This window comes from Paralichthys olivaceus, chromosome 4 (genome assembly GCF_024713975.1).
Source record: "Paralichthys olivaceus isolate ysfri-2021 chromosome 4, ASM2471397v2, whole genome shotgun sequence".
Taxonomy (NCBI): Eukaryota; Metazoa; Chordata; class Actinopteri; order Pleuronectiformes; family Paralichthyidae; genus Paralichthys; species Paralichthys olivaceus.
Window position 1 is genome coordinate 10394383 of NC_091096.1, and position 13496 is coordinate 10407878.

At 46.2% G+C, this 13496-nt stretch overlaps 1 protein-coding gene across 2 annotated transcripts in view; it reads right to left on the reverse strand.

Annotated features, from left to right (window-relative positions):
- Nucleotides 1-12877, reverse strand: part of ptch1 (patched 1) — a 51994-nt gene extending 39117 nt beyond the window's left edge. The window contains exons 1-2 of one of the 2 annotated variants that reach the window (XM_069523649.1): nucleotides 12727-12877; nucleotides 9174-9366 (exon numbers count right to left, since the gene is read on the reverse strand). In XM_069523649.1, coding sequence (XP_069379750.1) covers nucleotides 9174-9366; nucleotides 12727-12729 — 196 coding nt within the window. In that variant the 5' untranslated portion in view covers nucleotides 12730-12877. Of the gene's footprint in view, nucleotides 1-9173; nucleotides 9367-10819; nucleotides 11419-12726 lie in introns of those variants that run through there. The other variant, XM_069523648.1, reaches the window with a different exon arrangement.
- Between the last annotated feature and the right edge of the window lie 619 nt (nucleotides 12878-13496).

Genomic DNA, 13496 nt, shown 5'->3' on the forward strand with positions numbered 1-13496 from the left:
AAACTTGTCATGCAATTGTAAAAGTGTGACTTCACCATCCACATCCAGTATTCCACTCTTGTGCTCAAAACCACAAAAAGGCTTGTAGGACGCTGCAAAAACAGTTCTCCCATTTAGCTTTTTAAAGTTGAGGGTTAGTCACTGCTCCTTTGTCATATCCAACCTTCACAAGTGGACCTTGATTACACCTTATTATTCTTTCAATATATAGTTTCTCTGCTGTAGCAGCAGTGGAAAGAGTCGTAGCAATTGCAGTGGTTATGGTAGCCTCATGCACTTCAGTTCATATCGCAATAAGAGTCGTTTTGAACGCGGGCTCTGCGATGCAGGTGTGCACACAGCCACAAATATGTGATGAAAGGCCTCACTGAGAGCCGAGACCCTCTCTGACCCACGGTGAGCCCCCTTCACTCTCTCGCTCTCTCTCCCCCTCACTCTCTCTCTCTTCTTTCACCCCTCCAAGAGGAGGGGGCTGCCACACAGGCGAAGGGTAAAACAAGAAAGGTAGATAGTGAGCGACTATGGAAGAAGAAGGGAAAAGAGCGAAAGAACTACAGGAAAGAGCGCGAAAGAAATCAGAAGAAGCACAGAGCATAAAATGCTCTGTAGCTGTCTGTCGCTGTGTTGCTGGTTGTCGCACTCCGACCCCTGACACAAATGTGACCCCACCCCCACCCTTCCTCTTCAACCAACCTCACACCCATACCACCAACCCTCAGCCCCCCAACTCCAGCATTACCATATGTATGGCTCCCCTCGCCCCTGATTATGCTAATCACCTGTCCGATCCCTGCAGCCCCTAAAATGGGTGTATTTAGCAGTCGGCTGGCTCCCAATGCAGCTTCCCCTGGGCCCGAGGTGTACATTCACACACTCCTCAATGGGCAGATTCTTCCACGTTGCTGCCTTCATTCAGGTCCCACTCAACACCCACACCCCCACCCTAAAAAAAAAAAAAATCCTATTCAACACCAATGGATTCACGGAGCAAGACCGGTAGGAAAAGAAAACGCTGAAACTCTGTTTGAAGCATGTGCGTGCATGTGTGCAGTGTTCAGGGATTAATTTATAAAAACCCAAGGTGTCAGGCGAGTGATGTATTAATTGTTATAGGTGACCAAGAAAATGTGTGAGAGTTGATGCTGCCGTCGTTGTAAGCAATGGAGAAGTGTTGTCAAATGTCCAGAGATAGTACATTCATTTCTATCAAGCAAAGTAACAAAACTTCTCGGTCAACTCTTTCGAGACAATTCTGCTGTCTCTGTCAGATTCGAGCCAGGTGAGCCCTCCTCCCTGCCACATTTGTGGCCCTGCGATTGGCCCACAGCCCAGCCATAACAGACCGTGACATCCGCCTGAGCAGCCAATCTCAAGCAGCCATCTCTGTCATTTCCTGGTGTGATGGCCTGTGATTTCAGGTACGCCAGAATCACGAGTGTGGAAAACAAGACAGAAGGCGAGAAATACAAAAACACCTTGAAGTCTTACTTCATGAACAGAAGTTTTAATGGTTAACTTTTCACTTGAACTTTAGGCTCACCAGGGAAAAACTACTTATTCAGCATTTGTACGAACATGATGACTAATGATACCAGCATTCAACTTTTCCAGTACTTAGTTTGTGGAATATAAACAAGCTTGATAACTTTAAGTGTTAACATATTATCAACTCAGAAAGTTAATATGGCTACTGTGTTAGCAAACAGCTGCGAATATACACAGAGTAAAATTAGGATTTATTTGAAGTTGTGTTTCTGGAGACATCACCTGCCCAGTGCAGTGGAGAGTGCTGGCGAGGAGCTGTGTTGCTTCAGGTATCAGTGAAACATGAAAGTTCAGTGTGAGCAATAGATCTATGGATTTAAAGGCTTCAAATGGAGTGGAACAGTTCAAATGGAGTTCACGTTACAAGGAATGTGAAATAGCATGCATGCATTGACCAATGAAGCTCCTTGTTGGATGACAGTGCATTGCATTCACCTCCTCCTGGTTCTTTATCCGATAACTTCTGCACTTTGTTCACTCACTCACTCCCTTTGTCTGCTGTTTGGTGGTAGACATATAGCTAAGCACACTGTGGTTTTTTATCAGAGCTTATTTGCAGAAAACATTGAGTTCGACCTGAGTTTGTTATAGAACAGAACAGAAAAGATTGATCCACGATTGAGTAAACAAACTGTGATGTGATCGCTTTTCAAACCAATTGATTTTTCACGACCCAGCTTGAACCTGAAGCTCAGTATGTGTTTGAACGATCAAAACATTTCAAAGCATTACGTTTTGAGGCACATCACCTTTTTCAACCCAAGACAAAGATGTTGGATGTAAATGTCGAAAGAGAAAATCGGAGAGACAGTGACATCAGGCCTTGCTGCACTTAACACATCAGCCTGTGGTGTCAGGTCTCAAGTGTTTCCCTTGTCCCGATTCCTCAGCTGGACTTCTCAGGCGGCCTCAGTTCACTCCGACACATACTGACTCAATCTGGAGTTTTAAACCCCTCAATCATCCGAGAGAGGAAATGTTTTATATCTCTGTATCTTTATGCCTCCTTGTGTGTACATGTGTGGTACTGGGATAATTGCTGTTACTTCCAGATTCTATGACGTTGTGCTGCAGGAATTGCAATGAACTATACTGCTACACACGTAACCCGTGTGCGCCAGAGGGGCTAAGAAACAAAAAACACACCAGCCAGCAGCGCAGACGCAGTTTGCAGGAGATGTTTATAGTGAGTTTGCATGAAAAATTCTCGGCGCTTTCGTCTGAGAAGCATCAATCCACACCCCTGGTCTCTCTCCTGGTGCAGGGTAAGCACCGCAGCCAAAACACAAACACACTGCCGCTACTATACTCCTGCTCCGTCTCCCGCTCCACACACACATACACACACACACACCCTCTGCTGTTTTGTACTTTCTCCACCCCTCTGGCAGTCAGCACTGTGAGGGAGGGAAGAGAGGAAAGGGGAAGAGGGAGGGAGGGAGGGAAGGGGAAGGGAAGGGAAGGAGAAGGAGGGAGGCCAGACCACCCTGCTCTCATGGCAGGGCTGAGTGTTTACATTGCTGTGCCTCACTCTGTAATACATCTGGCATTCTGAGGCCACTCTCTCCAGCCTGGGACGGGGGGGAGTGGTGGTGCTGAGAGGGGAGTCAGGAGGGGAGAGGAGGCTCGGGTAAAAGAGAGAGACCTTTCTGGCAGAGAGGAAAAGAGAGGGATAGGAGAGAGAGAGAGAGAGGGGGGGGAGAGAGGTGGGGGTAACTCCGCAGTCTCCTGTGGTTGGTCATTCGCAGGGCTCTGGTTTTTGAATAAGAGCGCCTGAAAGAATGCAAAATGTAAACAGAGAGCTTGGAGGCATCTCAGGATGTGTGTTTGTGAATGGGAGCGTGCGCTCGCACACACAACGGTTGCATACGGAAAAACAGCTAACTAGCAAATTTCCCCAAACAGTTAATTTGCATCAGGGCAGTTAGAGCTCATATATATATATATATATATATATATATATAAAAACATAGAACTGCTTTCAAAAGCACACAGAGCCAGCCTGGGAAAACAGTGCAGAAAGTCTGTGTACAGTATCAGAGGCGCAATGTTTCCCCACACTAAATCCCTCAACGGCTAGCCTACACTTTTCATCAACTCGTAAAGTTTAACACAACACGCTGGAATGTTATTCCTTCCTCAGAGGTTTAATCCTGTTTGTAGTGAACTGATAAACACAAACTTAATTGAGTCCAGTTTGGAAAACGTTAAAAAGTGTGAATGTACGACAGCCTCTGAAAGAGAGTGGAACAGATGGGGACAGAGAGACAGACGATTCTGTGCAAACTGAGGAAAAAAGGACTGGGTGTGGGTGCATTTGTGTGTTTGATTGCTTGCGGCTGGTAAGTGAAAGTGGCTGGAGATACAGCAGGAGGAAGATAGTGGAGAGAAAAAGGAGAAAAAAAAGAAAATGAGGAAAACAGATGAATAAAAAGAGAAAATAGCAAAGCGAGGCCCATCAAAATAGCCTGCCATGCCAGCCCGAGTCAACCACCTCCTTATTCACAGGAACGGAGACTCCAAAAGCCTCTCTGCATGTGCGAATGTGCATGTGTGTATATGTGTGTATGTGTGTGTGTGCACGCGCCTGTGCGTTCATGCATGTATCAGTGCTCCCATACACATCAAAAGCTGGATAATTCAATCATGCAAACCACAATCCCTTCAGTGGAGACACCACATTCAGGGCACTCCTCCTCCTCCTCATCGTCGTCCACAAGAAAGGATGTCAAGACTTCTTCCGCATGCACTCAACATTATACCGCTCCCTTCTCTTTGCTGCCATTACCAGCAAAACAACAAAACAACCACCAACTCTGTCAACTCAGCTCTTAATCAAACTAGATACAAAACAGACATGCAGGGTAGGGAGCGGGTCGCTGTAGATAAAAAAACGTCCTGTCGGACTGGAGTCTAAAACTTTATGCTCAGGATGCAGATAAACAGGGATTCTAACTGTTAACACATTGATATCAAGAATAAGCTGAAGGCACATTAAAATTTAGGGGGCATGAGTTTGAATTGTTCTCTTCTTTGTTGCATTCCTCAACATATTTTGTCACTAAAGCAACAATGATGACTTGCACTAATGTAGAATTTGAAAATGTATTTCATTGAGTCTTAAAATTGAGGGTAAGGGATGAGAGTTGGGCTTTAATCCAGAGATTAAAGGAAAATCTTCTATCAGATTCACTGCCCTCTGCTGGAGGACACATGTCAAATAATTCAAAAACAAATTTATAATCAATAAGAAAATACTCCTCCAGGAAAATAACACATATTCCTCCGACAGCATCGGGCTAATGTGATGCACCCGTACAGGCGAGCATGGGCTCGAACACACGCACACATGAACGTACACAGGATGCAAACTAGGCTCAGTGACAGCTGCGACTTCTGCTGCACTTCTCCCACTGCCTCCCCCTCCTCCCCTCTGCTGTGACTCCTCACTCTGCACCCAGGCCACAGGGTGAGTATCAGGTGAGGTTTTAAATAGTGGGGCCTCAACGAGATGACCTCAGGGTCCCAGGGGTCTACCCCGTGGCCCCTGGCCTCTACACTTATGCCCTCCCCTTGCCTCACCCCAAGAAAGTGCTCCGGGACCATGGGCCTCCCCTCTGTCTGTAGCCTTGAGACTACAACCCGCAGACCTGTGCCCCCTAGTCCAGGCCGTAAATCAGAGGGACCATAAACTCATTTTAACTAATCACTCGCACATATCTCGTATCTTTAGTCTGTGTACGGTAAAAACAAAAGGCGTCTTCTGAACACTTACAGGCCTCCTTCTCTTTCTTTAGTCTACAGGCAGACCGCAACTCAGCCCAGATTACAGTACAGCTCAAGCTCCCTGCTTAACCCCAAGTTTCAACTTCAACCCTTGCACCAGAACTCAAGCTTCAAAAGCCCCCGTTTCCAAACTTTCTCCTCCTTGTAACCGTTCTCACCCATCAACACAGCCCCGACAAAAACCCCACACTGCCACATCTCCAGCCCGCTCTCTTTGCAGACAGACCGAAGGAGCGAGGGTCCATTCCTACAGGAAGGCCAATGTTTACGCGATACTGTTTTAATTAGAGGCAGGCGGTGCTGCTATTTTCTTTACAATTTGGCCTGTGTTTGCCTTAACCCAGAATGCCAAGGGATGGCTCCGTTTTCCATTTGTAGCCAGAAGGAACTCTAAAGGGGTCTTATTCCTCTGGTCTGCATCTCCGCTGCCCCGAACGCGGCTTATGGTTAATCATCGTAAGATCATCTAGAATCATCTGCAATCTGAAACTGAGGATGTATCTGAAGTCGAGCAGAGGTCAATGGGCACGGGATCCGACACTGAGGAAAACATCAAGAGTCACGTTTGTGTGTGTGGAGAGGAAAGTAGGAGATACACAATACTACAACTTCCTGTTTCAGCTAATAATTTCCTGTGAGCGTCACACTGGATATATACATTAGCTGCGCTGTGAATGCAATCTGCCCTAAATGCACTTATCATGTGATCCATGCAGGGAAAAAAAGACTTTAAGAATATAACTGTATTTCACAATATGTTTAGAGACGTAAAAACCCTGAGCTGTCCTCCGAGGTTAGACACGTTCACGTTCTTTGTGCAGGCGTGCATCTCACTCCCAATTGGTCTCTGTCGCTTTGTCTAATAAACAGAACTTCCTGTGTCTGAGTGTTTATTAACAGTGCTGAGTGAGCACCGTGTGAGAAGAGACAATCTCTGTGAAAGCTGCAGCACGTGATTGAGTGTAGGATAAACACACTGGCCAGCTCCAGGAGGCAGTTAATGGTGGTCTGCTGCAGACCTCGACCGCCTCCACGCAACCAGAGGGAAGGCGACGACAGACACGGAGTGAGATCGCAAATGTAAAAAAGCGGCTCCGTTCCATCGAGGGGACTGAGAGAACTGAGAGATTGAATATGAGATGGGAGTAGTGTGTCTGTGTGTGTGCCTGCGTGCGTGCGTCTACAGGCCACACAGCTTCCAGGCGGGGTCGTCCACGGGTCGCCAGCGGAGGGCAGTTCCAAATCAAACATAAACAGCCGCTCTGTCCTCTCCTCCTCTCTCCTCTTTTTCCTCTCGGACGATGGGCCAGTCCCCCAGCACGGCCCAGCACAGCGTTCCACGGTCCAGGCAGAACTAATCTATCCCTCAGCTGTGCAGTCTAATCTAAACAAACAGATCTCTCCCTACCAACATCTGGAACCCCTCACGTACCGGGACCTAGGAAAACCACCGCAGCCCAAGTCTCTTTGTCAGTGTGTGTGTGTGTGTGTGTGTGTGTGTGTGTGTGTGTGTGTGTGTCTGTGTGTGTGCTTACGAGCGGATCTCTGTGTGTCAGTGTGAGTCAGTGTGAGTCCATGTTGGAGATGTCTACTAGAGGTCACAAGCCGCGGCTCAGCTGTCAGCAGGTCAGGTTCAATACAGAGCGAATCTCTACTGTCAATTAATGGTTTAATAGTGAAGCTCTCACAGGTCAGAGCAAAAGCAACAGTTGTTTTACTGGTTAATCACCAGATAACTTCCAATTTGTCTTATTTAATGTCAACCACAAATTATCATCCATGGATTCTTTTTTGTTTAATATATTTGGTCCACAAATGTCTCCTAGTCCAAGTTATTGGGACACTAAGCAATGTGGTGAAACAGCTTTTTTTCCCAATCCAACCAAAGATACTTAATTTAAAAAGACATAGAACAGAGATAAGTAGTAAATCCAACATAGTTTAGTAGTGAGTAGCTGCAACAACTTTTGTGACTCAATAAACAACTTTTTTGCCAATAACAAGTTTCAGGTATCAGATATTTGAGCCCAGGATGACAAAAAGGGATCTCAATAAAAGGAAAAAGATGGAATCTGTGTCACAAAGTATGCAACGGTTTCACAGAGCCAACTAAAACAGCATTCAGCAGAGTCCTCTTAAATTAAATAAAAACCAAATCCAGATCTGCACCAATATTTAACAGGTTCTTCCCTGACCTATGCCGCAACCTCCCACCATGTTCTGTTGTGATCCGTTAACTTGCTTTTGTGTAAAATTGCTCATAAACAAACCAATGAACAAATCAACAGACAGGTGAAAACACAACCACCTTGGTGGAGGTAAAAGGTATCTACACATCTATAGACACTTCATAGGTTAGAAAAGTTTCGGCTAACTACACTACTTCCAGAAACGCTTCTTGAAAGGGTAATGGTGTGATATGGACAAGTAAACAAAGACAAATGTGATTCAAAAGTTGCTCAAACCCAAATGTGTGTACTTATACATCAGATTTTTGTAAAGCAGGGAAGTCTGACAGAGGTAGTTCCGGCCAAATGTTTGAGGATTTTCTCTGATAAATGATGAAAAATGATCAAAATAGTCAGTGATTACTTTTCTGTCACTCGATTTCAACCCTGATACATAGTGGTAGATTAAGGCCTCATTGTCATGTCTGTACCTCTGGGTTTAATATGGTGCCCCTCAGTGTAGCACACATGACCTTGGCCTGACATGTGAAGCAGGGTGTGAAAACAAGTGTGTTCCCCTCACTACACTCAGGAGTCTTACACCAAAAGAAGGTCCCCCTGGCTTACACCACTGCCGACTGCGCCTGCGCTGCACATTAGAAGAACATGCTGTCTGTCAGACCCCTGCAGCAGCACGCAAGGAGAGAACAGCCAACCCGAGGAGGAGGTGGGGTGTTTGATCTGGTCAGGAATCGTCTGCTTTCATGTTGGATCTCAGAGGTTATTTATTCTTTGTATTTGAGGGAGGGTTGTTAAGATGGAGCGAAAACAGAAACATCAACATCTGTGTATTAACAATGTTTTATTTATGTTTTTATGAAGCATAAATACATATTCAGTTTCCCAGCAGCGAAATCTGCTCCTCCATTCATGACTCCCGCAGCACACTCTAGTCCTAAGTGCAGGAATGCAGATCAAAGCAAAGGGGGAAAAAAGCGCAACCCCTTCCCCTTACACCCCCCGAGCACCACCCATACGCACAGTTCCCAACTCTTTCAAAAATCTTTCTTCATAAGTCGTTTTTTAAAAAGAAACAGAAATAACAACAAGTGAGTCGTCTCCGTCCGCTCCACAAACACAAAATCCTGCCCCTCGCTCCGCTTTTTCCCTGCAGCCGGAGACAAATCTTTTTGGAAAGTTGAGAGCTGTCCAGAACGGGACCACACACAGTCTCTGAGCATTCAACTGCTGGGGGCAGACAGACACACACTCACTCACACACTCTCACTCACACACTCTCACAAAATGGCGGCTTTGACAAAAATTTCCTCTACCCCAAAAGCTGCTTATGAACTTAATTACAGCCTTACTGCTGAGTGCAGTTACTGCCACCCCTTACACGTCCTGTGTGTGCATGTGGTTGGAGGAGCTCAACCTATGGAGGATAAATACAAGGATTTTCAAAGTTTCAACTGGCCTCTTGCCAGGGCCTAAACAATAAACAATTCCCTGAGGCTTGTTAAGCAGCAACACTGTCCTCCTCCAATCTGAAGCATTCCCAACATGCAATATCAAGCTGGACGGCTGAAAAGAGTAGTTCAAGCAGCTCACATTCAAACACAACAGCCCAGATGACATGTCCAAAACAGCCAATAATCAATCAAAGTGTCTTACCTTCCACCCAGAGTTTCTCCACGTCCGTCTCCAAATTAGCGGCCCTTAAGCCCACGGCGAAAGCTCCGAAAATCATGAGGCCCACCACCAAAAACTTTCCGCAGTTCTTTTGTATGTAGCAGCCCAGCCTAAATAAGAGTCTCTGGAACTTCGCTCTCAGCCATAGAGGAGCTTTCCTCCCGGTCGCCCTCCCCTGCAATCAAGACAAGACTCCCAATGTTAGTGTCACATGAAATGCAAAAAAACATTGTACTTACTCAGACAGGTGAATCTGCGATGGTTAGGGATCGTACGGACAGAGAGGTGACCCCTGCAGGTGGCCTCAAAATGCGTTCGTATCAAAACATTTCAACTACAGCTTTGGCCCCCGGGAACCTCTGGGGTGACTAGTTTTGATTTTAGAATGGGGGATTTAAGGAGGAGATGTGATCAACAAATACTGAAACACAGTCTCTGGCTGTCTCGCTCGGCTGACCTTTGGTGACTGAAACACACACATCTGCCGCAGGGGGGACCGCCCGGAAACCGCTGGAGAGACTCCCCGGAGCGAGAGACACCGGTTCTGTCGTATCAATGACATGTCTCAACTGTAACCTTAGCAGGATACGTGCAAAAAGGAGAGATATGTGCATCACCTTGAGCGCACGGGCTGGTACATATCTGTAAGTTCACTGCTACAGTGATGAGTTCATTAAGAAAAGAAACACTGACAGTGGAGGAACAGGTCTGTGTTGCTCTGCTCCAAAATAAGGCTGCAGCAGGACCTCGGAGTGGATGGAAGGTAAATAAGAGGAGATGTAATTATACAGTAGGGGGTCTTGTGATGATATGCATCCACTGTGTCTCTACTTCACTCAGAGATGGAAGAATGTAGGTTCTTTGGTCTAAAAATCCTCCACAATACATATTACTCCTGCAAAATAACACAGTGTAGTCAATGTAACATACCACAAAGTGTAAAAACAGGCTATACAGCAATAATATATATGAAGAGTGGTGTAAGAAGCGAACATCAACACCCACACATCACGTTGAGATATGAAAAGGGGTGCATGTGGTGAACCCCCCACATATAAGCACCACACACCGACTCCACTCCCCGTGTGTTCCGGCCTGCGGTGGTGGTGGAGGAGTGGAGGAGCCATCACAGGGGGACTCGCAATATTTTGTGAACGAACACATGGGTTTTCCTTTTACGCATGAAGTCGCCAAAGTTAAGACGCCACCGTAGAAACCTTTAACTTAGACGTCAAAACTTTTTAAAACATGCTTATGTGCAGAAAAATGTTTGTGGTTGTTATGAAACAGGCTCCGGGAGAGTTGACTGCGGGCGAGAGCTGCATGTTTTGCCCTGTCTCAGACCGTTATAGGTCGGGATGTTGCAGCAGGCACAGTCGTGGTAGAATCGTGTGGGGGAACTTGCATCCTAACACTGGCTGCAGGGGAAGGATCGAGCTGTTGCACGGAATAAAACAACTTTATGGCTCACTACAACCTCTCCGTCCCCCTGCGTCCCCCTCGCCCAGCCTGTCCCGTTACCTATAGCAGCCACTGGACACACTTTAGACACTTTTGTCAGGCGAATACAATTAAATGAAACCGGGAGCGTAAAGCTGTTTCCCGGGTGAAGATGGGAGAGAAAGCACCTCTGATATTTGCTCCAAAGCGAAGCCGGCATCGCAGTAGCTCGGCCGCTGCAAATACTCCAAATCCAGCGGTGTGCCGCGGGTATAGTCCCCCCTGTTCCTCCGCGTTACTCTTGGCCGATCGGGGTCTCTGTTTTCCTGCTCGGAGGGCGCATTAGCAGCCGAGGCCATGTTGCGGGGACTTCGCGATGGTCACCGTTTCCCACGTTAGAGTAGCTCCCCGAAATCGTGCAGCGATATCCCGCGGCGGCGGCAGGGTTTCACTCTCGGAGATCCAGTGAAGTAGGGCTTCATACTCCGGTCGGAGACGGCGAGTCAAAGTCTGCGCCTTCCATCCCAACATTTCGTGATCCGGAGGTCTCCGCCGCTTCCACCGCACTCTCCGAGCCTCTGGAGGAAAAACAAAAAGTGAAGTTTCTCTCAAAAAGCGCCGTGCGTAAAGTGATTCCCATACACGAGTGGAAGAAGGGTGAGAACACTCGACGGTCGTGGCATTCTGCTGAGATCTATGTGGTCTTCCCCTGGGCCGCGCGTCACGGCCAACTCTGAGATTCAATAGAAGAGGAGAAAAGACCTCTCTCCATTTGGAGGCAGAGGAGGAGGAGGGGTGAAAAGGAGGAGAAGACGAAGAAAAAAAAGGGAAAGACTCGAGATCCCGCCTCTGGGGCTGTCAGATCGCAGGACTTTCTCGCATCTGATTGGTTCCAGAAGGGCAAAAATTACTCAGCAAACACGACTATTATTAGCTGCTTAGCAACAGCTCACTAAAGTAGAGAGACCACCCAGGCGCACGGACCTCATGGGTGAATCTCCAACTTTCAGGGGGGGGAGGCTCGTACACAGAGAGCCAAACCAGTCTGGTGCGTTTGGTTTGGTGCTTTTTTGTGGAAGGTTTTCCACACATGTGCCCTGTTGCCCGGAGGAAGCGTTACCCGGAGAGGACCTGCAGTCTGAGGCAGAGGTGCGGGGAGAGGTCCGTGCGTCTTAAGGAGGCTGAGGAATGTCAGAACCGAGATTTTTTAAGATTTTTTTTCTACCACCATGATGGTGGTGGTTGAGCCTCAGATTACAGCAGTGGAAAGGGAGGTGCCACAGTATAGTATCCTTACTTCGTCAGCCCCACTTTAACATATGGACTTTATTGGCTCTTACAGTGCGTAAAACATAGTTTATGCCACATTCAATAAACTGTTTGTGGAAATTAATCCAACATCTGAATCTTTTTGGATTTCACAATGATTAAACATCTCAATTCAACATATCAAACATTAAATAATCACTTTTTACATACATTCACATTAGATCATATTATGCACAAACAATATATGTGTATTACCTTTTTTAAAGCCACGGTGTATTTACATCTGTAAATTACGCATGGGAATGCTTTCCTCTTAATTTCTATACATTGTGTTGTTAATCTACTATAATAGTAGATTAACAACAATTATACTTTTATAGAAGATTAACAACAATACGACAGTAGTACTATTATATTGATTCAGATAAAAAAATCTATCACTTCATATTTCATATAGCAGCTGCAGAGATCAGTTATGCTCCATCCATTCATTTTGGTCACTGTGCCAGAAGATGGATACATTTTTACAAAGTCTGATTAATTATATTACAATAAACATATTCATGATGAGGTGATTAAAACAACACTACAATTCAAAGACTTAAACTCTTCATTTCAAGTATAAAGGAAGTCTCATCTCGTGTAACTCACACTAACCTGCCTAAGTGAAGAATAAAACAAAGCAAAAGTGATAATATTAATAATAACAATGGTGGGTATTAACCAGTGTAACCACTTGTTGGACCGGAGCATCGCTGGATCAACAGACCCTCACTTCACACCTGAGCTCTCCGGGCTCAGCAGCAGCTCGTCCCGCACCACTCACCATCTCTAGTCCAGGTGGAGGCGAGTAGAGCTCCGGACAAATCGTGATATCCTGCCCCCTGTGCCGTGGTAGAGAGTCCGAGACGATTTCTGTTACGATCTAGATAAGAACAGCTGATCTGGAGTTGTGAGGAGAGGGAAAAAAGATCGCATCGTAATGCGTCTTGTGCGCAGACATCCTGTTCAAGGTTCACTCATAATTACGCCACGTGGGTGGTCCAGTGGTCCCGCTCGCTCCATATACGCAGGAACTGTTGAGTGTCACGTGATAAGACCGAGATTGTAAACAGTACCAACCCAGGCACAGCAGAGCAGCATCCTGTGTGTGAGGCAGGCAGTGATCTAAACACACACAGGCAGAAAAAACAACACACAATTACATTCTACACACACACACACACACACCTGCACATGCACAGGTGCACAGACAAACATATCTGTATACAAATAGTGGAGACATGTGCACACACATGGCATGCACATGCTACATCCACACAGATCCAATATTTTGTGTTATTCACTTTCCTCAAATGATCAAACTTTTTGTTTGGTTTATATCACGAGATTTAAAGGTTCAGTGTGTAGAATGTAGTGACATCTAGTGGTGAAGTTGTGTGTTGCAGCAGAATACCTCTCATCTCACCCTCCCCTTCCCAACATAACAGAGAACCTGTGGTGCCCTTCATTTGTCACTAAAACTCAAAAGGTGTTTAGTTTGTCCAGTTTGGACTCTTGTAAAAAACATGGCGGCCTCTGTAGAGAGGACCCACC